The following is a 24,463-nucleotide window of genomic DNA, read 5'->3' on the forward strand; positions in this document are numbered from 1 at the left end:
CAGGTCTCCCAAACTCCGAAAAGAGTGTCCTTAACCACTGGCCTGTCCTAATTGTGATGGAACAATCCCCATTCGCAGATTCCTGCGACACACCACCATTCTTCCAGGGCAGGCACTCAGCAAGCTAGAAGAACGGAAGGCAGTGTCTTATCATTAATTTAAAGAGGAGAAAAGAAATAGAGACTCTTTAATCCCAATGAGGCTGAGAAGTTCTGTGTGAGATGGTAACTCCTGGCCCTGTGAAGTGAGGTGGGGGAGGGAGGAGGTGGTCGTGTGGACACTTAACTCTACGGAAGAAGCGTGTGGGAGGAGTCCTTCTCCAGCCCCCATCATCATGGATCCATAGCCCTCCGGTTAGTGAGGATGTGGAAATATCGGAACCATCGTTCATTGCTGGTGGGAATATAAAATGGCACAGCCTCTGTGGAAGCAGTTTGGCAGTTCCTCCAAAATTAAACAGATTACCATACAATCCGGCAATTCCACTCCTAGGCATATATACACCAAAGAATTGAAAACAGGTACACACGCACGAATGTTCGCAGCAGCATCATTCACAATCACCAAAAGGTGGAAACAATCCAAATGTCCATCAACTAATGAATGGATCAACAAAATGCACTCGATTCATACAATGAAATAATATTCAGGCACACAAAGAAATGGAGTTCTGATCCCTGCTACAAAGTGGGTTATTACCTGAATGTTACAAACATTATGCTGAGTGTAAGCCAAACTCAAAAGGCCACATATCGTGATACCATTTATATGAAATGTCTAAAAGAGGTAAATCCATAGAGTCAAAAAGTAGATTGGTGGTCGCCAAGGGCTGGAGGGGATGGGAATGGGGAGTGACTGGGGTTTTCTTTTGGGGTGATGAAAATGTTTTGGAACTAGATACAGGCGGTGGTTACACAACGCCATGAATGTACTAAGTGCCACTGGGTTACACACTTTAAAATGGTTAATTTTAAGTTATGTGAGTTTCACCTCAACAAAGAAAGAAAAAGAGCCAGCTAACTCCCCCGCCAAAAAATTAAAAATTCAGGTTTTTCATCACGCTCAGCACATTTCAAGTGCTCAAAAGCCACAGGTGGCCAGTGGCTACCATACTGAACAGGACAGATATAGAACATTTCAACCATCACAGAATGTTCTATTGGACAACGCTGGTCTAGAGTTTCCCACAATCTGTGTCTGGCTGATTGTTTCTTCATAGTGTTATTTAACCTGTTCCTCTGTTCACTATCTTTCTTGTAAACTACCATGTTTCCCCGAAAATAAGACCTAGCCAGATCACCAGCTCTAATGTGTCTTTTGGAGCAAAAATTAATATAAGACCCGGTCTTATTTTAATATAAGACGGGGTATAGTATAATATAATATAATACCGGGTCTTATATTTTTTCTTTCAAAAGACACATTAGAGTTCATGGTCCAGCTAGGTCTTATTTTTGGGGAAACATGGTAGTAGTTACATCTGGAAGCTTAATCAGATTCAGGTTCAGTCATTTTGGTGAAAGTAGTTCATAGGTGCTGTGTCCTTTTCTCAGGGGGTACATCAAGTTTGGTTGTCTTTTTTGTGAGTATGAGATAACAACAGCATCTTTTCCATCTCATTGGCCAAATTAAGTCACATGACCAAACCTAAGCTCAGTAGGGTGGGGAATGTATTTGACTTACTCAGGGGGGCCTCTAAAGTCACATGGGCAATTCGTGGATGTATGGTTCTATACCACAGAGGGAGGGGAGATCTGGAAACAACAATTCAACATCCCACAGGGGATATTATTTTTTATCAAGTGCATTTTTCAGAAATGATTCTTTGAGTCACAGAGAGGTTAAGTAACTCGCCCAAGGTCACACACTGGCAAGTGATGAAGCCAAGATTTGAACCCAGGCAGGCTGGCTCCAGAGCCTTGGGTCAAAACTGCTACACTACAGGAAAATAATGGAGTTCACCCAATGGGGCTGTCATGATGTTCCAATAAGAGCAGGAATGCAAAGAGCTTAGTACAGCACTTGGCACAGGCCCCGTTCGTACTGCTTAGGACTCTCGCTGTTTATTTCCATCACCTGATGCCAGGTTGACCTTGGCTTGAGTTTGGAGGGATTTTCTGCTCCTGGCAGTGTTCCAGGAATGCCAGCTAGCCTTTATAAACCCATATTATGTGGAGTCAGCATCAGGGGAAGGGAGAGTGGAGATAAAATCAGATCACAAGAGGTAGGTAGCTATAGAGAGGTTTAGAGCGACTCCCCCCAGCCTTGGTCAATAGAGAGGGTGAATCATACAGAGGTGAACATCAGCAAGTAAAACATCTGAGCAGATGTATTAGGAGACAGTAACCAGAGACAATGAGTTATCAGAATTGGGTATAAGGGCAGTTCTGGGTTTTTGTTGCTGAACCCTATTTCCTTGTTGACAAGACAAGCATTTCTTTTCCAGTATCCCAAGGCCTAAGACTCCATCTCCACAGTGCTGCTCACAGGCTGAGCTCCAAGACACTGTCCTATTAAGAGTATGGTAGATATTTCTCCAAAATTGCCACAGTACTATTTCCGGTCTTACATGCTTTTCCTGGGGAAGCTTGCCTCTCTCCATCAAGAAATGGAATCTGTTACCTACCCCCACCCCCCTTGAAGTGGGGCAGGACTTTGTGATTCCCTTTATGAAAAGAATGAGCTGGAAGTGATACTGCATAATTTCCAAGGCTACGTCACAAAGGAGACACAGCTTCTGTCTGTATCCTTCTTCCCTCTCCCTCTCCCTTGGGACCCAGCTGCCATGATGTGAGGAAGTGCAAACAGCCACATGGAAAGGACACATGTAGAGCTCCAGCCACAGTCTCCAGGTGAGGTCCCAGCTGACAGGCAGGATTAACTGCGAGGCAGGTAAGTGAGGAAGCTTGAGACGGTTCCAGCCCACAGCCTTTAAGCTGCTCCAGGTGACGCCAACCGGAATAGAGATGTACTGTCCTCACTGAGCCCTGCCTAGATTGCAGGTTCATGAACAAGATAAATCTTCTCATTGGGGTGGTTTGTTTTGTAAACTAGAGAGGTTCCTGTTCGTTCCCACCTGAGAGAACAAAGGACCTCATTCAAAGCTAACTCAAATGTCACTTCCCTGCTCAGAAGACTCCCCTGTACCCATCTCAGAGTGAAGTTTAAAGCTAACCCCGATCATAGATGTCTGGTGCATTCGTATATATGTTTTTTGTTGTTTTTTTTTTAATTTTTATTGGGGAAGAGTGTGTTTTTACAGGATCCATCAGTTCCATGCAAGTCGTTGTTTTCAATCTAGTTGTGGAGGGCGCAGCTCACTGGCCCATGTGGGAATCGAACCAGTGACCCTGGTGTTATGAGCACTGCACTCTAACCAGAGAGCCAACCGGCTGCCCCTATATATATGTTTTAATTCTGTTTGTTGTTTCTTTAAATTCTGTTTTAATGCTTGTTTAAGTACCAATTTTCCTTAGGCACTGTAAAGCCTTCAGACTGGCTACCTGCCACGGCTCAAATAGCCCCTGCTTCCCTGAATAGCACACTGCTTCCCCTGCAGCCCTTTCTAATTTGGGCCTTTCATTTTCTCACACTCCACATGCCTCCACACTGAGCCTTGGGAGACATTTTCTATTTATCAAGATTCTTTCGGGTGCAAGCAGCTGAAATCAACTCAAACTAATCTAAGCACAAAGTAAATAAATGAAGCACTATTTAAAAGCAGCAGCAACCAAAAAAACTATAAAGGTTCCAAGAATTAAATTGAATTTCAGGTATGACTAGATCCAGGCACCCAAGTGCTGGTGTCAAGACTGTCCTTCACAAACTTTCATTTCTGCTTTCCTCTGTATTGACTTTCATCTCAGAAGGCCTCCTCTCCTTTCTTGGTGGCAGGGTGAGACCTAGCAACTCTGGCTCACTTCCCACCAGCTTGGCAACTCCCGCAGAAATAGAAAACCTCTTTTTTGATACCCCATTTCCCCAAAAACAAGACCTAGCCAGACAATCAGCTCTAATGCATCTTTTGGAGAAAAATTAATATAACACCCAGTCTTATTTTACTATAAGACCAGGTATAATGTAATATAATATAATATAATATATTATAATATAATATAAATAATATAATATAGTACCGGGTCTTATATTAATTTTTGCTCCAAAAGACCCATTAGAACTGATTGTCTGGCTAGGTCTTATTTTCGGGGAAGCACGGTAGTTGCAGCCAGTGTCTCAGGGTTGGTTCTCATTGAGCTAGGTTAGGTCACTTGCCTTCCCTGAACCAATCACTGTGCCCAGGAAAACAGAATAAACTGATTGGCTGGGTCTGGATCCTATGTTCCTGGAGCTGGTGGGAATTATGGCCAGCCCTATACAAATTAAATAGACTGAGAGAGGAGACAAGTGATTCGTTCCCCAGAAGAAAACTGAGTGGGATACTGGGTGGGCAAAACCCACAAACTTATGCTCTAGTGTCCTCTTCCCTGCCCAAAGCTGCATCCAAAATATTGGTGGGTTGTGGATTAGCCCCCTGGCCACCAAAACACACACACATACCCTGTTCCTTATCTAATTATAATGCTTTCACCACTCGTTGGTGACCTTGTACCGCTCCCTCTTTAGGTCACTTGTAGAAAGATACCATTTCTCTGCTCTTTTTAAAAGTGGGTGTGATTGAGTTTTACATATTTACTTGACATAAACTTAATTATTCAACAGTGGGAACCTGAAGAGGGAATCAGAGAGCAAGGAGGTAGGGCTGGAGCTACAGAGGGTGCCAGACTGGAGGAGTGGGGACGGGAAGGAGGGATGAGGACAAAAGGGGGCTGCTGGGCACTGAGAGGAAGTGGTGGGTACAGTGGGGGAGGGATTGTAAAACTGGGGTGGGGTTGGGAGTTGGGGGTGGCGGGGAGAAGGGGGGGACTCGGTAGGTAAGGAAGAGGAGATAGAGGAGGCAGAGCTAGGCGACTGGACAGGGTGGGACTGGAGGTCGGAGGGGTCCAAGCAGGGGCAGGAAAAGGAGGGGTGAGCCGGGGTAGGGGTTAGAGGGTCGGGGCTCAGGTGTAAAGAACAGAGCTAACTGGGTGGGTCAGAAGAGTATTGGTGTCGGAATGACTCGAGAGAGAGGCTGGGCCAGAAGGCGCGGCCCGAGGTGCCTGCTGGCAACACCGCTGAGAAAATAGGCGGCAAGAGGCGTGGCTGGGAGGGCGTGCGTGTGCCGCAGTCCTCCTGGCCTTCCAAATCTTCCTCTCTAGTACCGCCTCTTTCTAGGAAGTGACAGGCTGTTCCGCCAATCAGTGTCGAGGGCTGGGCGCATACTAGCCAATAATGAGGCGGGGGAGGAGTTGGGGAGGGGGCTCGTCGGGTAGGGGAGGGGGCTGGGGGCCTGCTAGGGCTCCCGAGCCGCGACGCGCGAGCCATGGCGCTGGGGCTGCAGCGCGCAAGGTACTGGGGTTCGGGGGCAGGAATTATGAGAATTGGGGGGCTCTCCTTCCGGGGACCCCCAGCCGGGTGGGGGATGCGTGGGTGCAAGCCAAAGACTCCCTGGGACTGGCGGTTGGAGGCACGTCCCTGTCGCAACCTCCATCCTAGGGGGTGGAAGGGGTGAGCGGTTTCCCCAAGTCCCCAGCTGCCCCGCCCCTCTAGCCAGGAGCCACTTCAGAGTCGTGATCCCCGATTTCTTGCTGCTCCGAGTTCGCCTCCCTGCCTGGTTGGGGGTGAAACAGGGACCCCACGGAATTGGGGGTGTTGCATTTGAGCAGTGCCTGGGCTTCTGGGGAGGCATTCTCCCTCCACATATTGACCCTTCAGGCCTCTGAACCTCCAGAATTGAGGTTGTTCTTTGCCACCAGACCCCTGAAATCCTCAGGGATATGGGATACCCCTAAATTGAGCCTTCCCAGATATAGGAAATCCCTTGGAATAGGGAGTCAGCTCCTGAGTTCAAGAGAAGAGCGATTCCCTTTCATTAGACTCTCCCTGAAACAGTCTCCCAAACTTGGGTTCCCTAGAAATAGGCAGAGGGAGTCCTCTTTCAGAAGCTACCTGGGGCCTTCTCAGGGGCCTTTTTGCATCCTTTTGAAATATAGGGTCACCCCCTTTAATAAAAGGGAACCTGCCTCACTTGCCAAAGTCTAGTGCCTATGTCACTCTTCCACCCCACGCAGTCCCTGTGACCATGGGGACAGAGGCTCCCAAGCCTTATTTTAGGGAGACCCCATGGAGAGTGCTGTGCTTGATTCAGTGCAAGCCATGATGGTAGCACCCCTGCTGCAGTGTCCAGCTGGGTCATCCTGGGCAGAGGGTGCGTTTCTGTGTTCAGCTCCCAGCAGGTGCAGATCTGCTGGGTGCAGTGAGGAACCTGTACTCTGGGTCCACTGCCAAGGGTACTATCTGGCCATGTTTTCATAGGGACCCCGGAAAATGTCCCAGTCTCCTGGTTTTCCTTGTCCAATCTGAGGCGTCCAGGAAGCCTCACCCCCTTCCCTCCTCCCTGACTTTGCAGGTCTGATTGGATCCGTCACACCCCCATGTTTTTCACTCCCCCCAAGGCATGCCCCCCCCCAATTCTATTCTAGTCTCTGGCTCTGAGCCGGCCAGGGAACTCCATCCCATCCCTTCTGGGCCAGCCCCAGTCCACCCCTCCCAGCGCCCCCTCCTGGCTGGGTGGGGGCCCTTCTCCGCTGAGCTGGAGTGCTCCCCACTCCCCACCCAAGGCCAGCCCTTTCTTGTGGTGTCATCCTAGCACTGCACACCACCCACTCATAACTCGCACCCGGATCCCGGCCATGCTCCATCCCCTTCTGCACCCCTAGGATGTCACATGGGCCAAAGGGGGCCTGGGCGATGGTGAGTGAGCCCCCCATACTCCCTCACTCCCTTCCTTTCTTCCGGCTTGGGCTTTCTCCTATCCTACACCAGTCAGGGATATTCTTAGGAAGTTCCTGATGGGCACACTGCCCCAAGTGACCCCCAGGTTAGAGGATTCCAGAAGAATGTAGGACTTTTGGTATGGGCACCCCACTGGATTACCATGTCCTTTGGAATGAACGAGTCGGGGAGCAGAGAGACAGCCCCCAACCCCCACTTCCAAATCCCTTCTCAAATCCAAACCCTGCCTCTGGCTTCTCAGGCCACCTTGGGCACTGCCCAGATACTGTATCTAAACCCCCCCAAAATCTTCTACACTTTTTGCAAGACCCTCAATACCCAGCTGAGTGTCAGAAGAGAGGCCCAGAGTAGCCCTGAACGTGGGCTAGGGTCTCCCCACTCTCTCCAGGCCTTCGCTCACGGGTAGCCAATTGTTCAGGACAGGGAAGAAGTGGGCTTCTCCCTCTCCTGGTTGGGGGTGCACTAGACTCCAGTTCCCATTTTCAGGCCTCACCCTGGGGCCTCCAGGCCCTGGCCCCACCCCCTGTTCTCTGCTGGAACACAGAGGAAGGGTGGCAGGGTTCCAGCTGCACGTCCCGAGCTGGGCAGAGTGCCAGGGGGCTGGACCAGGGTTGGGCATGGGGCCAGCTGGGGAGACTGTCCAGCTGGGGAAATCCGGAGGCAGTAGGGCTGGGACAAGGGGAAGGGACTGAGGCCACCGGGCAAAGGAGGGGCAGGGTAGGGGCTCCTTGGGTAGGTACATCAGCCAAGGCATGGCATTCAAGAACGCAGGCCCCTAAAGTCAGGGTTCAAATCCTAGCTCACCCGCTTCCTGCCTGAGTGGCCAGATGCCAGTGACTGCCTCTCTGAGCCTCGGTTTCATATCCTGGAAAAATAGGGGTCATGCCTCCCCTCCCCCACACCACTTCAAGATGAGCAGTGAGGGAACAAATCTTTGGGCAGGACACCCCACTGGTATGTAATAAACTGTGTTCAAGTCAGACAGAGTTCTGGGCAGAAGTAGAGAGACCTGGTTTTTAACTTGAGCTGTTGCTAAAAGCTGTGTGGCCTCAGGCAAGTTCCATCACCTCCCTGGGCCTGCTTCCTTGTCAGGAAAACGGGGAAAACACTGGTAGGTACTCGGTCAGACTAACAGACGTCGTCGTGAGCATAGTTGGGCTTTGGTGGAGGTCCTGGGATTAGCAGCTGGGTTCCGGCCCGCTGTGACGGGGTCACTTTGGCTGCTTCTCAGGGTTGTTGAAAGGATTTAATGGGGTCTGTATCTCCATGAATGTTCAGTACACCAAGGCTATTATTACTATCACTAGTATTTAGTCTTCTTCCCAAGGTGCTTGTGTAAAAGTCACAAATGTAATTGCATTCTCACCACACACGGGGTTACCACCAAAGCCCCCAGTTTCTTCAGTGCCCAAGAGGCTCCTAAGCCTTCCATCCCTAATGTAGACAAAGGGCGAATAGTAAAAAGAAAAAAAGAAGAAGAAAAGAAAAATGTAACCTTTATGCCAGGCCCTCTTCTAAGCCCTTGACATATATATTAACTCATTTAATCTTCAAAACAATTCTGTAAGGTTGGTGTTGCTATGCTCAGATAGGCTGTGCAACTTGTCCAAAGTCACACAGCTAATTAGTAATTGAGTTGAGATTGGAACCCTGAACCAGAAGAACTAGCCACCACTCTGTTTAATGGGAAAGGCCAGAGACCCAGGCATTTGTGAAGCCAGTGAGAGGCCCATACTTCCTGTCAGAGAACAGGCTGGGAGCTGGAAGGAGGGTCCGCTGCAGCCATGAGCTGGCTCCTTCTATGGACGGAGAAGTCTGCCACAGAGAAGATTACAGAGCTCAGCTGCCTGGGAGGTGGGGACCAGCCCCACCCCCGTTCCTGTTCCCACTCCCAGTTCCCTCTGCCTGGGCCCCTAGCTCAGTGAGGCCCACCCACCCCCACCCTCTGGGCAGGAAGACAAACAGGGCTGGAACAGAACCAGAACAGGACAGGACGGAATGTCCTCTGGGCAGAGCAGGACTGGAGGCCCCTGCCCCCCCATCAGCCACAAGGGAGGGGATGGGGTGATCACTGGCTCCCTCCACCCCTCCGCCCAGCCTGCCCCTTTCTGCGCCTCCCAGTTGCACTGAGTTTTTCCCTCCGCAGGCCAGACAGGGCAGTACCCTCCCCTCTCCTCATCGTGCCTGTGGGTGGGGCTACAGGTCTCCTGCTTGGGAGTTAGGCTGATGCCACCCCCAGAAGTGGCCTTTGATTTCTAGGAAGGGACAGCCTCCCTTCCAAGAGTCCTGCTTCCCTAGGGCTGGTCACAAGGAAGGAATTAGAGTTTACTGACTTTGTGACTTCTTGAGCAAAGGACTTCACTTTTTAGAGCCTCAGTTTCCCCTTTGTGAAATGGAGGTTTAAACTGCCTCCTACCTAGAGCTATCCTGGGATTGAATAAGTACACATAGGCAGACTACTTAGTACAGTGCTTAGCAAATTATCTACTTATTTTTTTTTTTTTTATTGGGGAAGGGGAACAGGACTTTATTGGGGAACAGTGTGTGCTTCCAGGGCTTTCTTCCAAGTTGTTGTCCTTTCAATCTTAGTTGTGGAGGGCGCAGCTCAGCTCCAGGTCCAGTTGCCGTTAGTAGTTGCAGGGGGCGCAGCCCACCATCCCTTGCCGGAGTCGAACCGGGAACTTTGTGGTTGAGAGGACGGGCTCCAACCAACTGAGCCATTCAACCAACTGAGCCATTCCAGAGCTCAGCGGCAGCTCAGCTCAAGGTGCCCTATTCAATCTTAGTTGCAGGGGGCACTGCCCACCATCCCTTGCAGAGACCCGAGGAATTGAACTGGCAACCTTGTGGTTGAGAGTCCACTGGCCCATGTAGGAATCGAACCGGCAGCCTTCGGAGTTAGGAGCATGGAGCTCTAACCGCCTGAGCCACCAGGCCGGCCCTATAGCTACTTATTTTTAATGGTTTTATCAATATTATAGATGAGATTATATATGCTATATGTTATATACTCTATAATTTTTAAAAAAAAGACTACAGAGTTTGGACTCAGACAGATCTGGATCTTGACTTTTAAGAAAATGGAAGAAACGGAGAGAAACACTAAAGCCTGGATATAAACCCAGAGCCAAAGAGACAGGGAAAATTGAAGTGTTCAAACTCTGGCTTCACTTCTTAGGGGCAAGCACTGCACCTCTCTGTGCCTCGGTTTCCTCATTTGTTCATTGGGATAATTACCTTCCTTCTAGGGTCATCTAAACTTTAAATGGGTTAATGTAAGTTACATACATGGCACAGGGACTTTCACATGTCACAGTAAAAACTGGATAAGTGGCAGATATTTCTGAAAAGACGATAGTCATCCTTCTACCCTCAACTCGACTTGTAGAATTTAGGCATTTGGAGTAGATTAAAGGACAGGGGTGAGTGGTTGGTTAGCTGTTGGCTGGACAGAACCCTGGGGTTGGTTTGCTGTGTCACCCTGGTGGGGCCCCTGTTGGTGGGTCGTTGGACTTTGAGATCTGTGCTCCAAGATTCTGAGGACTCAGCTGAGCTGAGGGGGAAGGTCAGGAAAGGGGGTTTGGGGGGGCTGTAGGGCAGGGGGCCTGGGAGGCTGCTGGCATCTTCTTCATGATCCTTCCCTTCCCTGGCTCCAGGCCAGCTCGGCCAGCCCCCTCCCAGCAGGAGGCCTCCCTGTCCCCCAGGCGTCCCAAGCCAGGGAATAAACAGCAGATAAGTCAGGGAGGGGACACAGCGGCCCTGCGAGGCACAGCAGGGCAGCATGGGCTGACTCGGGGACAGATAAAACCAGAGGCTAGGAGCGAGCGGCTCCAGAGTATAATCCTTCCAGGCCCAGAGTGCTCCGGGGACTCGCCTGGGCCACACAGCGAGCCCGGGCCCCATGTGGCAGCGCCCCACCTGCTTGTCCCGTCCACCTCTACCTCTTTCCCTTCCTGAGGCGCCACCAGTGAATGCTGCCCACGCCCGCAGGTCGAGCACCGAGCTGCGCAAGGAGAAGTCCCGGGATGCGGCCCGCAGCCGGCGCAGCCAAGAGACCGAGGTGCTGTATCAGTTGGCGCACACGCTGCCCTTCGCGCGCGGTGTCAGCGCCCACCTGGACAAAGCCTCCATCATGCGCCTGACCATCAGCTACCTGCGCATGCACCGCCTCTGTGCCGCAGGTGAGTCCGTCCCCGGGAATTCCCACTTTGGTGAGGGTCCGCCCTCGGAAAGCTACATCCTAGGGAGGCCCCTCCTCTGGGAATCCTGGTCCCGACAAGGCCCCGCCCTCTGATGTCTTGCCAGCCGAGCCCCGCACCCCTGGAATCCACTTTCCCGGTGAGGCCCCGCCCCCTCAAGGTCTGGGCTAGTCGGAGCCCAATGCCCTAAGAAGTCCCGCCCCGTAGACATCTATCACTTGTGAGGCCCCGCCCCTTAGAATGCACCCTTGGGAAGTTCCGCCTCCTTAGAACTCAGTGGAATTGGAGGCCCGCTAACTCCCTAAAGCACGTCAACCCTTAGGATTTGGAGACCTTCCCGGCTAGGCTTCGTGCCCTTATAATAAATATCCCAGCGAGGCTTCGCTGCCCAGTTTTTAATTACTTGAGAGAGTCCCCCTTCTCCTCCTCAAGTCCCTAGTTCTGTTTCTTGTCCCCTTAGTAGCCATGGCTTTGAATTCCCAGCCAATTAGAATTCCACTCTGAGGAGGCTTTCACACACACACACACATCCCTACCTTAAAATCCCAGGACCCTGAAAAGATTGGATTATGGGGCAAGTGGAGTCATCCTCCGTCGGCTCTGTCCACGAAACTTCCCTGCCCCATAGAATTTGACTTCTCTGGGAGGCACTGCCCCCTTAGAATTCTGTCGCCTGGGAATCCCTGTTTCTTTAGCGTTCTGCCCATCTGTCCGGCCCCAAGAATTTGGAACCTCTGCAAGGCTCGGTCCCCTTAGAATTCTGACTCTTGCTAATCCTTAACCCCTTAGAATTTTATGCTCTGAGAATTCCACCTCCTTAGAATTCTGTCCTAATAGTTCTAGTCCCTTGAGAGATCCCTACCTCCTTAGAATTCTGTCTCCCTGGGAGGCCCTGCTCCCTGAGAATTCCAATCCTTGGTGGCCCTGCCGTTTCTTGGGCCTCCAAGCCACTGGATGTGTCCCTCTCACCTGGGGGATACCTATGCGTTCCTCTGAGTGAGGGAAGGCAAAGGGAAGGCTATTTAGGGGGGCCCACAGCTGACCAGAGATGCCCCATCCACCCTGGCCCTGTCACCAGGGGACTGGAGCCAGGTGGGAGCCGGGGGTGAACCACTGGATGCCTGTTACCTGAAGGCCCTGGAGGGCTTCGTCATGGTGCTTACCGCCGAAGGAGATATGGCTTACCTGTCGGAGAATGTCAGCAAACACCTGGGGCTCAGTCAGGTGAGAGGAGCTGCCTGCTTTCTGCCTGGTCCACGCAGGTGATGTTGGCATACAGAGGTGACCATTACTGCCTTAGCCCTGCCTTTACAGGCCTTACAGTACAGAGGGAGGCAGATATGTCACCAGACAGGAAGACTCAGATGGTCAGGGCTGGTGTGGGGCAGTCTCGGGGGCTGTGCAAGCCAGAGGAGGGTGGGTACCTGACCCAGCCTGGGGGCAATGAGGGCTTCCAGGGGGTAAAAAAAATCTAAGCTAAAACAGAAGAATTTAGCTAGTCAAAGAGTATGGGAAATGGATGGGACCAGCGAAAACCAGGAATGTAGATGGCTGATGGAATAGAATATGCAAAGACCTAGAGGTGAGATAAAACAGCATTTTGGGGGAAATAAAGACATTTATCCTGTCTAGGTGCAGAGTACAATGGCAGAAGGGGAGACCAAAAAAGGCTCGAGAAGCCAACAGGGGCTAGATAATTTAGGGCCAAATTAGAAGGTTTTTTTCCAGGGCACTGGGGACCTATGAAAGGATTTTAAGCAGGAGAGAGGTTGTGTCAGAGAAGTAGAATCAAATTTACATTTTAGAAAGATCCCTCTCAGTGCTGAGCAGAGATAGAATTGAATGGACTTATACTAGAGGCTGGGAGATGCTCAAGGACCTTGGGTGAGAGAAGAAGAGTAGGAACATGGGCCTGAAGATGGGAAGACAAACAAGAGACACTTAGGAAGTAGAACGAATTTCAGCTAATCCTTACAGCAAGGCCCGTGAGAGTTACCTCCTTTATCCTAGGTCACATAAATGGGCTCCAAGTTGGCATCTGTTCCTTTTCCCTACCTTGTTACCCCACTCCGGGTACCAATTTCTCCTTCAGCTTGAGCTCTTGGGCTCAGAGAAATGAATGTCCCAAGGTCTCCAAGCTAGGAAGTGGCAGAGCTAGGATTCAAATCCAGCAACAGGAGGTACTGTTAGAGGAAGAAGGGAGCTCTTGCTCTTCCCCTTTTCACCGTCACCACTGGACTGTGAGCACTATGTGGGTCCCCTTTCATCTATGTCCCCTCCTGCCAGCACCAAACTCATTGCCTGAACTGAAACAAGGCATTGAGTCTTTAGCTTGCCAAACAGGCAGGATTTGAATGGGGTCTCACCTCGGGGCCTTTGCACTTGCTGTTCCCGCTTTCCAGAACTCTACTCCAGAGAACCACAGGACTACCTACCAGTTTCCTCAAAGAAATTGTTCCTAACTAGTGCCTCTAAAATAGCATCCCACCATTTCATCAGCTTACCCTGCTTTAGTTTTCTTCACATTATTTATTATATTGTTTTATATATAGGTGTGTGTTGTTTTGTTTTTGTTTGTTTATTGGCTGTCTCCCCCCTCCACTAGCCAGTAAGCTCTGAGAGGCAGGGGTTTTGTTTTTGTAGTCACTACGGTGTCTGTACCATCTACAAGATGGCCTGGCAAATAGTGTGGTGGAGAAGGGAAGGAAGGAAGGAAGGAAGGAAGGAAGGAAGGAAGGAAGGAAGGAAGGAAGGAAGGAAGGAAGGAAGGAAGAAAGGATGGAAGGAAGGAAGGAAGGAAGGAAAGAAGGGAGGGAGGGAGGGAGGAAGGAAGGAAGGAAAGAAGGAAGGAAGGAAAGAAGGAAGGAGTGAATGAATGAATAATAAGACTGGTGACAGAAACCAGGCTCACGAATCAGGGCTGTGATTGTGGGGCTGGAAAGGAGGAGATGAGTCAGAGACCCTGGTAAAATGCTTTTCCTCCAAGGCACCCATTCCATTTCCCTCCCTCGCAGCTTGAGCTCATTGGACACAGTATCTTTGATTTCATCCATCCCTCTGATCAAGAGGAGCTTCAGGATGCCCTGACCCCCCAGCAGAGTGAGTTCCCTGCAGGCCTCTCCCCAAATTACAGAAACTGAGGCTCCACCCTGCCCTCAGTATATCCTTTCTTCCTCTGGAATACTGGATTGAAAAAAACGGGAACAGCAGGATGTGGCACTGCCCTGGGAATCTGAGGGGACACGACCCTGCCTGGGGGTCTGTGGGGACAAGGACCCTGCCCTGGGAATCTGAGGGGACACGGCCCTGCCTGGGGGTCTGTGGGGACAAGGGCCCTGACCTGAGAATCTGAGGGGACACGGCCCTGCCTGGGGGTGTGTGGGGACAAGGACCCTGCCCTGGGAATCTGAGGGGACACGGCCCTGCCTGGGGGTCTGTGGGGACAAGGGCCCTGACCTGAGAATCTGAGGGGACACGGCCCTGCCCTGAGGGTCTGAGGGGACAAGGACCCTGCCCTGGGAATGTGAGGGGACACGGCCCTGCCTGGGGGTCTGTGGGGACAAGGGCCCTGCCCTGGGAATCTGAGGGGACACAACCCTGCCCTGAGCTTGTCTGAAGAAGCATACCCTACCCCTGGGGACCTCTGGTTCCAGGTCTCAATTTTGGGGCTGGGGCTGGGGGGACTTTAGCAATCAGGGTGCTGAGGAAACTGGGTCCTGTCCTAAGCTGCCGGGTGACCTGCCCCTCCCCTGCCCCCATGGTCCTCCCCAGGCCTGTCCAAAAGGAAGCCGGAGGCCGCCACTGAGCGGTGCTTCTCCTTGCGCATGAAGAGTACCCTCACCAGCCGCGGGCGCACCCTCAACCTCAAGGCGGCCACCTGGAAGGTGGGGAGGGCCTGGCCTGGAGGAGGGCCTGCTGGGGCTGGGCCTGAGCCCGAAAATTCTGGCAGTGGTTTGGAGTCCAGGGGGGTCCTGGGCCGGGGATCCTGTGGGGCTCTCTCAGGCTGGGTCTGGTGGCTCCTTCGGGTATCTTGGAGGTTGGGTGTCTGTGGAGTTGGGTGTCTGGGGTCCTCGTATCCTTTCTTAGGCTGGATCTCTATGGTTGGGGGGTCCCAGCCTCCTGGGCCTGGCGTCTTCATGGGGTTGGAATCCGGGATCCTCAGACCTCTCTGAGTCTTAGAATCTAGAGATCTTCAGAACTTCTTAGGTGGGTCTGTGGGGGGTGGGGGGCTAGGGGTCCTCAGAGCCATCGGAGCTGGGTGTCTACGGTCCTCAGGGATTTTTTTCTTCTCAGCTCCCCGCAGGGCCCACAGAGACATATTTCGCAGCCCCATGGTAGCCCCAGGCCCAAGTACATTACCACCTCGCCCCTCCCCCACCAGGTGCTACACTGCTCTGGACACATGAGGGCCTACAAGCCCCCCATACAGACTTCCCCAGCCGGGAGCCCCAACCTAGAGCCCCCTCTGCAATGCCTGGTGCTCATCTGTGAAGCCATCCCCCACCCGGGCAGCCTGGAGCCCCCACTGGGCCGGGGGGCCTTCCTCAGCCGCCACAGTCTGGACATGAAGTTCACCTACTGCGACGAGAGGTGGGCAGGAGCCCGGCTGCCTACCTGCCTGCCCTCTGGCCTAGTTCCCCTTCCTCTCTACCCAAGTTCACTCACTGAATTTTCTGTGGGTCTTTTTATTTTTGATTCTCTCTCTGCCTCCTTCTGTTTGAGTCTTTCTCTTAATTTCTCCCTCCCTGTCCTGTTACTTTCCTTAAATGTGTCAATTCATGTGAAACAGTACAGTGCTCAACACACAGTAAGCACACAATAAACTTGTGATTAATTCTCCCTCTATCCTTCCCTTTCTTTTTTTCCCTCCTTCTCTTCCCTCTGCTCTTCTTTCCCTTCCTTCCTTCCTTCATTTTTCTGCATCTTCCCTCTTTCCCTTTCCCTAGAGTTGTACTTAGGAATGGTGACTCTGGGTTCAAATGGCTTATGTTTAAATCCTGGCTGTGTGTCCTTGGCCAAATGACTTCACCTTTCTGTGCCACACTCCCCACATCTGTTCTACAGAATGATAACAGAACCTACTTTGAGTGGTTGTTTTGAGCACTCAGTGAGTTGCCTGGTACAAAGCACTATAGAAATGTATATTTTTAAAATCACTCTCATCATTATTATTACTTTTTATTTCTATTCTTTCTGATCTTTTTTGTTTGTTTGTTTAACTTTTATTTATTTTACGTGTGTTTTTCCAGGACCCATCAGCTCTAAGTCAAATAGTTGTTTCAATCTAGTTGTGGAGGGCGCAGCTCACAGTGGCCCATGTGGGGATCGAACCGGCAACCTTGTTAAGAGCACCACACTCGAAACAACTGAGCTAACTGGCCGCCCCTCTTTCTGATCTTTTTGTGACTTTCTTTGTTTTCCCCACTCCTATTTCTTTCACATTCTCTTTTTCTTCTTTTCTTTTTTTCACTCTAACCATTTCCACCCTCCCTCTCCCCTTGTATTACATTCCTGTTGCTGCTATAACATACTACAATAAGCGCAGTGACTCAAAACAATGCAAATGCACTATCTCATACTTCTGTAGGTGAGAAGTCTGAAATAAGTGTTATGGGACTAAAATCAAGAGCTGCGCTCCTTCTGGAGGCTGCAGTGAAGAATCTGCCTCTTAGCCTGTTCCAGCTTCTGAGGACATTCCTGTCCCGTGGCCCTTTCTGTCTTCAAGCACATCACGCCAACCTCCCCTCCATCGTGTCTCCCACTCCCACTCTGATCTGCCTCCCTCTTCTAAGTATCGCTGTGATGACAGTGGCCCACCCAGATAACCCAGGGTAACCTGCCCAACTCAAGATCCTTAACTTAATCACGCCTGCAAAGTCCCTTTTGCGTGTAAGGTCACATATTCACAGGTTCCAGGAAGTAACTAACACACGCAGGACTTAAGACAGGACATCTTTGGGGGTCCTTATTCAGTCTACCACATTCTTTTTCTACGTCTTAACTCTGTCCCTTTCTCTCTGTTACAATCCTGTCTGTCTGTCTTGCGGGCTTGGTCCCTGGGTCCCCCTGCCCCTTCCCTCCACCCACCCTGCACCTCAGCCGGTTGAACTGACCAGGCTCCACTGCACCCACCCCAGGATCGCTGAAATCGCCGGCTACAGCCCCGATGACTTAATTGGCTGTTCCGCCTATGAATACATCCACGCGCTGGACTCGGATGCAGTGGGCCAGAGCATCCACACCCGTATGTGTTAGGGTTCTGTTTCCCTGGGCCTGCGCCTGCGCTGTGTGGCCCCAAGCAATACCAGCTCCCTGACCCCCAAGGCACGCTATCTTCCCTGGCCCCTTCATACCTAACCCCCGCCCCAGAGCCTTCTCTCCCCGGTTGCCCCTTCTGTGGCTCTGACCCCGCCCCATTCCCTCCTCCAGTGCTGAGCAAGGGCCAGGCAGTAACGGGGCGGTATCGCTTCCTGGCTCGGAGTGGTGGCTACCTGTGGACACAGACCCAGGCCACAGTGGTGTCAGGGGGCCGGGGCTCCCAGTCTGAGAGTATCGTTTGCGTCCACTTCCTGATCAGGTAAGTGGGAGGGAGTTGGGGTGACTATACTGGGTCTAGTTTGCATATGTGCAGACAGGTGTGTGTGTGCGCGCGCGCGTGCACGTGTGAGCAAGCGTGCGTGTGCATTGTGCACACGTGTGAGGGAGTATGCACACATACATGTGTGTGAAACGTGACTGAACACACATGGGTCTGCGTGTGCATGCAAATGTCATGGGTGCGTGTACTGTTACTTTAAAGGACTCTATATTCAAGTTAAAATAAGAAATCTAACAGACTCATGAAGACTTTTCACTTTTTAAAAATTGAGGTATAATTTATATTTAGAAAATTCACTCTTTTTGGTATATGGTTCTGAGTTTCGATGAATGCATGGAATTGTGTAATCACAATCAAGCTATAGAATAGTTTTATCATCCCCTAAAAATTCTCCCATAGCGAACCCCACCCCACTCCCAATCCCTGGCAACCACCGACTCTAGAATCTTTCCTTTTCCAGAATGTCATGTACGTGGAACCCTACAGTATGTAGCCTTTGAGTCTGGCTTCTTTGACTTAACATAATGAATTTAAATTTTATGTTGTGGTGTGTATCACTAGTTTATTTTAAATGCTGAGTAGTATTCTGTAGTTTGAATACGAATGGATGCCAATTTGTTTATCCATTCATCAGATGGAGGACATTTGGGCTGTTTTCTATTTTGGGTGATTATGACAAAAGCGACTGTAAACATTCTCATCCAGGACTTTGTGAAGCCATATGTTTTCACTTCTCTTCGGTAAACACCCAGGAGTGGAATGGATGGGTCATACGGTCAGTGTATATTAAACTTCAGAAGAAACTACCCAGCTGTCTTCCAAAGTGGCTGTACCATTTTGCATTCCGCTCAGCAGTGGTGAGGGTTCCAGATGTATTCCAGACAGCATTTTGTGTTGTCTCATTTTGTCTTGTTTGGTTTGAATTCTAGCCATTCTCATGGAAGTGTAACGGCAAAGCATAGCTCTCCCTTCCCCTCCCCCAACCCCATCATGCATCTTAGAGGTTTTCTACCGTAACAACATGGTGACAAAGACAGCAGAATATCACATAAGACAGAGGGAATTATAACTTTTCTTTGAAGATTACTTTCTAGGACATGGCATTAATTTCTAAAGCCTTAGGAATTTTTCCAGGTCTTTTTGATCAAGGAGAGAGTCTATTAGAAGACAGAAGTTGGTAACAGAAATATTCATATAAGTCTGCATATTGCACAAGACACAAGACCGATTATCTTTTGAATGTTTTTACTTGAACACCTTTTCAAATCAGGATCTTTGAAAAACTTATAGGCAAGTTAGAAGTCTCTCCATTGTTACTGAAAAGGAGTGGGGACCTGCCCCCATCTCTTTTGGAAACTCCTTTTATTCATTATGAAGATTTGTCTTTTTATGGCCAGGCCCTGGGATTTCAACCTTTTGCTCTCTAAGTAAAGAGCAGGCCTGGAGAGTTCAGTTTTACTGGCAGAAAATGGGTGAAGAATAATAGAAGTTTAATTAGTAACAGAAAAATCAGGAGCATATGATATTAATCCTCCTTAGTGCTGTGTACATACTGTATAGTATGCGATTATGTGACTGTTGGTGTGTATTCGGGTACTTAGACTTTGTAGAGTTCCCCACCCCTTCCCTTCCACACTTGGGCCTGTGTGTGATTGTTTCATAAAAATAAAACTCACTTATCCGGGGCTGAATCTCCAGCACCTAGTAGAACAGTGCCTGGAAGACAGTAGCTGCTCAATAAACAATAATAGCAAATATTTGCATAGAGCACCCCACCTGTCAGACGCAATTCTACACATTGTACATATATTAACTCATTTAAGCTTCATAACAACCTAGGGGGGAGGTATTATTAGTCGCTCTTTATAGGAGAGGAAAATGAGGTCCAGAGAGGTTCAGGCACATGCTCAAGGTCACACAGCTCTTAAGTGGCAGACCTGGGATTTGAACGCAGGCTGCTGGCTGCAGAGCCCTTGCTCTTAACTATGAAGCAGTACTGGTTGTCTAGGAAATGTTTGTGGAATGAATGAATGAGTGCACTCCATGTGGCATGTATGCATATCTGCCAGCCCACGTATGTGGACTATGTGCACCTATCTGTCCATGTATACACTTGGGCGTGTATGACTGTTCCTGTTTGTGCCTGTGTGTACCGAGTGTGTGTACATGTGTGACTATGTATGCTTGTTTTGTTTCAAAGGGGATGGGGTGGCTTTGGTCCAGCCTAAATTTGGATGTTCCCAGCCCAGAAGGGGTTTGGTGAGGAGGGGCAGGATCGTAGCTTCTCCAAGAGCTGGTGGGAGGACCACCCACATTGGGTCCTGGATAGCATTATGCACGGAGGGCCTTGTCCTCCAAAGGCCAATTTGTTCAGCGAATGTTTGGATTGTCTCTGCAGCTAGAGACTGGGGAAAAGGGAGGCGCGGGGGACATAAGAAGGATATATTTATAAATCCATTCCTTTGCATCTGAAATGTCTATGAATAGAATCTCCATAAATAAAATCTTATTCGTTAAAATATATCCCTTTGAATTCTTCCTATTTGGTAACACAGGAATGTTACATACATAGTCTTCACTAATACATTTTTATGAATATGTTTATAAGTGAAGATCTGTAAAGAGAATACTTAGTTGTTATGCCTTTTACTGTCTCCCCTCTCTGCCCTTTAGTACCCCAGCTCCCAGGCTCCCCTCCCTCTACCCAAGCTGCACTAAATGCCAACTCTTTTTTCTGTCTTTCCTTCCATAGAGGGAGCTTGGGAACACTTAACTTTCTTCTAAATGCTATTATAATAAAAAGCATTCAACACAAATTAAATCCTTCAAAGAAACAAGTAAATGTGGCAAATTATTTTCTGCACAATGCCCTCCTGCCCCTGGGTGGGACTGCCTCCTATGACAGGACATCATCTGAGGGGACTGTCTGGGCTGGAGCCAAGGACGCTCCCTGACAACCACTCCTCTTTCTGCCCTGTACCCCAGCCGGGTGGAAGAGACTGGAATGGTGCTGTCCCTGGAGCAAACGGAGCGACACTCTCGCAGACCCGTTCAGCGGGGCACCCCCTCTCAGAAGGATACCCCTAATCCTGGGGACAGCCTTGGTATGGGGCAGGGCTGGGGCCGGGAGGGGTTGTGTCCCCAGGACACTTAGGAGAAAGCCCAAGTGCTGTAATGTGGCTCACCCTGTGTGACCTGACTCCTGCCTCCCTCCCCTTCTTACTCTCTGAACCACACCAGCTTTCTTAGTGCTCTTGGAACATGCCAGACTCTTGCATGCTTCAGAGCCTTTGCATGTGCACTTTCCTCTGCCCTGGATGCTCTCCACTCTCCCGTCCTCCCTCTCCTCCTGTGTCCCTGGGATGATGGCTTCAGTCTTGTCTTGCTCTGCTCTGAATCCTGCTGTGGCTCCCCATTTCCCCCACCCTCCGGCTTGTTCCCGGCTCCCGCCTCACTGCTCTTCGGTTTCCAGTAATCTTGACCATCTCAAGTCTGGTTCCTTTCTACCTCTCCCTTCTCGCCCCCAATCCTGGACAAGTTCTTTCCCTGTTTGTTCTTCAAGACCTCACGTCCTCCAAGCTGTGGCTGGCAGCCCGTGCTCCTGGGTGTAGTGTGAGGTCCCCAGTATCCTTTCGTTTTCTGGCTCAGAATTGGCTCAGGGCCACATCTGGACCTGCAGGGACCTTAGAACCTCCTTGAGGGCCTGGGGCCAGTCTTTTCTCCTAACATGCAAGCCCCCCAGAGCCCAATGGCCGAATGCTGCTCTGTGACGCTGGAGAATCGGGTCAGTCATGAGCCCTGGTCCAGCTGTGTTGATTTTAAACATTAAAATGTTTTTCCCCCACTGGGCAATTGCTATGATCCCAAGCCTACTGTACGCTTCCCCACCCACATTGTCCCCACCCCTAGGACCCTCCAGGGGCTTGCCGCAATCTAGTAACCAGAGGGATGGAAAGCACCGGGCCCAGCAGGAGTTTGGGTCTCCAGGACCCAGCTCCCCAGCACTGTAAGCGGTGTGCACCCTGATTGGTTGTTGAAGACGTCAACTATGCTCCCTGGGGCTGGTGTGGACGGCTCTGCCCCTCAGCCCTGGGGGACCATCCTGTGTCCTCCCCATCTTGATGTATCCCGCAGACGCCTCTGGTCCCCGGATCCTGGCCTTCCTGCACCCCCCTACCCTGAGTGAGGCCACCCTGGCTGCTGACCCCCGCCGTTTCTGTAGCCCTGACCTCCGCCGCCTCCTGGCACCTATCCTAGATGGGACTTCAGTAGCCACCACCCCCAGCGCACCCCCAGCTGCACGGCACCCCCAAAGTCCACCTCCGGTAAGCAGGCCCTCCCACTGGGGCCCTGAGGAGCCAGGCTGCTTTGGCCTTTGGCTTGAACCTTGCTATTCTCTGGGCTTCGGTTTCTCCATCTGTCTCGTGGGAAGGTTGGGATGAGAGAGGGTCTGGGGTTCCTTTAAGGTCTAGATTCCAGATTCTTCAACTGTTAAATCTGGACCAAATCCTGGGATGTTTGGGAATAGCATGGATGACTCCCTCCTGTCTTGTGACCAAGTATCCAGGATCTCTGAACTTTCACTTCAAAGAGTTAAGAATGTCTAATGTCTCAGATCATACAAACCTGCATTCAAATCCTGAATCTGCCACTTACCAGCTGTGTTAGCCTGGACAAGTGGGGCCTCAGTTTCTTCACCTGTAAATTTAGGATAATAGCAAGTAGCCACCTCGTTGATTATCGTGAGGGTTCAATGAGATAATTCATGGAAGCACTTAGTAGGACCCTGGCACCTAGTAGGTGCTCAATAGACCATAGCAGTTACTATTTTTACTTAAGAATCCAGATAGTCTGATCTTTGACTCAGGAGTCCATATTATCTGGTGTTGACTTTCCTCATCTCCCCTCCCCCCCAATATCTTCTCTCCACTAGAGAACTAGACTGTGACCTTTGACCTCACCCTTTAGCCCTGGGATAGCCGGACTCTGCATCAATTCCTCCAGGTTCCAGAGTCCCAAGACCTTTAACCTCAGGCTTTGGTTTTTCAAGCCTTTGATGTTTGCCCATCGATCTCTACCCAGGAACTCTGACTTTTGAATACTCAGGTTCAGAACTCATTTGCATTTGCTACTTGCCTGACTTGGTGTCCCAGCTGTCTGACATTGACCCTCACTTCTACCCCTGAGCTCAAATGTCTAAATTGTTTTACTGTTGACATCTCCCAGGCTCAAGATTTCCTTAAGTCTCTACTCTGTCTCCTCACAGGCTGATCTCCCAGATGAGCTACTTGTGGATGTGGAGAAGGCACACAAAGTCTTGGGCACTGGGAAAGACCTTGAGGCAGTGGAGACAGATCTAGATATAGCCCAGGTAAGGGCTGGCCGTGCTCTGTGCTCTGAGGGCTGACAGATCTGGGCGTTAGGAAAAGGCAGTGGAATGGTTAACAGAATGAGTGGGTGGATGGATGGACGAACCATTGGATCCATTAGGTGGACTACGGTGGATAGATGGATGGGTGATGTTTAGACAGACATTTGGGTGGATGGATGGATGGATGGATGGATGGATGAGGGATGTCTGGATGGGGAGTTGGGTAGATAGACCATTAGTTCATTGGATGGATGATGGATGGATGGATAATACTTGGATGATTGAGTGGCTAGATAAATAACAGTGGCATGATGTATTAATTATCTATTGCTGTGTAACGAATTAGCCCAAAACTCAGCGCCTTAAAACAGCTAACATCTATTATATCACACAGTTTCTGAGAATCAGGAATCTGGGAGCCACATAGCTTCTCAGAGTCTCTCATGAAGTTGAAGGCAAGCCCTCAGTCAAGGCAATAGGCATCTGGGGTAGAGGAGCCACTTCCAAAGTCACCCACCTGGTGGTTGGCAGGCCTCCATCCCTCGCAGGTTTTGGTTGGAGGCCCCATCTCCTCATCATGTGGGTTTCCCCATAGGCTGCCTACGTGTCCTCACAGCACAGCAGCTGGCCTCCCCCAAGGCAAGTAATCCAGGAGACAGAGAGAGTGGGCCCAACACAGAAGATGCAGTCTTTTATAACCTATTCCCAAAAGGGACAGGCTGTCACTTCTGCTGCACTGTGTTGGTCATACAGACCAACCCTAGTACAGGGTGGAAGGCAACCACATACACGTGTGAACACCAGACGGCGAGGATCCCTGGGGCTCCCCGTGATTCATGTCTCTCCCTCACGCCAAATACACTTACCTCTCCCGAGGTCTTCAAAAGACTCTTCCCATTACAGTGTCAGCAAGTCCAGATCTCCTCACCTAAAACAGGTTTGGGTGCAGTGAAGCTCCTTGAGTACAATTTGTTGGCCTGTGAACTGAAGAGACAAGTTATCTGCCACCCACATACCCAACATCCAGTGGTGGAAGAGGCATAGAATAATTGCTGTATCTACTCCTTCAAAAAGGGGGGAAGGAGAGGTCACAGGTGTCACTGGTCCACAGCAGTTTTGAAATCCAATTGGGCAAATATTGGAAGTTCCTTGATCAGAACTCATTCCTGCTGCTTCCCAGGAGTTTTTCTCCATGGTTCTTGGCTCTGCCCTCTAGGCTCTTAGCCGCTCTCTCTCAGTCATCCTTCCTTTTTCATAAAAGGTAACATGTATTTGCAGCTGAGTGGGTTTTATAACCATGCTTTCTGCTTATAGAATTTCCGTGATCCAAAGATGTCTTTTCATTTTGTACCACCTGTGTCCCTTTCAGTCCAAGCTGGCAATGTTTCTGTTCATTTAATTCTC

The 24,463-nt window shown here is 50.4% G+C and overlaps 1 protein-coding gene across 5 annotated transcripts in view; it reads left to right on the forward strand.

The window, feature by feature from the left end:
• The first annotated feature begins 2,809 nt into the window (after nucleotides 1-2,809).
• HIF3A (hypoxia inducible factor 3 subunit alpha) overlaps nucleotides 2,810-24,463 on the forward strand; it is a 32,831-nt gene continuing 11,177 nt past the window's right edge. The window contains exons 1-11 of one of the 5 annotated variants that reach the window (XM_033127547.1): nucleotides 2,810-2,892; nucleotides 10,882-11,072; nucleotides 12,169-12,314; nucleotides 14,105-14,189; nucleotides 14,862-14,974; nucleotides 15,472-15,680; nucleotides 17,228-17,334; nucleotides 17,520-17,667; nucleotides 20,674-20,792; nucleotides 21,823-22,013; nucleotides 22,955-23,059. In XM_033127547.1, coding sequence (XP_032983438.1) covers nucleotides 11,024-11,072; nucleotides 12,169-12,314; nucleotides 14,105-14,189; nucleotides 14,862-14,974; nucleotides 15,472-15,680; nucleotides 17,228-17,334; nucleotides 17,520-17,667; nucleotides 20,674-20,792; nucleotides 21,823-22,013; nucleotides 22,955-23,059 — 1,272 coding nt within the window. In that variant the 5' untranslated portion in view covers nucleotides 2,810-2,892; nucleotides 10,882-11,023. Of the gene's footprint in view, nucleotides 2,893-5,384; nucleotides 5,446-6,734; nucleotides 6,850-10,307; nucleotides 11,073-12,168; nucleotides 12,315-14,104; nucleotides 14,190-14,861; nucleotides 14,975-15,471; nucleotides 15,681-17,227; nucleotides 17,335-17,519; nucleotides 17,668-20,673; nucleotides 20,793-21,822; nucleotides 22,014-22,954; nucleotides 23,060-24,463 lie in introns of those variants that run through there. The other 4 variants (XM_033127545.1, XM_033127546.1, XM_033127548.1 and 1 more) reach the window with 4 other exon arrangements.

The sequence above is a fragment of the Rhinolophus ferrumequinum genome, chromosome 15 (assembly GCF_004115265.2).
Source record: "Rhinolophus ferrumequinum isolate MPI-CBG mRhiFer1 chromosome 15, mRhiFer1_v1.p, whole genome shotgun sequence".
Taxonomy (NCBI): Eukaryota; Metazoa; Chordata; class Mammalia; order Chiroptera; family Rhinolophidae; genus Rhinolophus; species Rhinolophus ferrumequinum.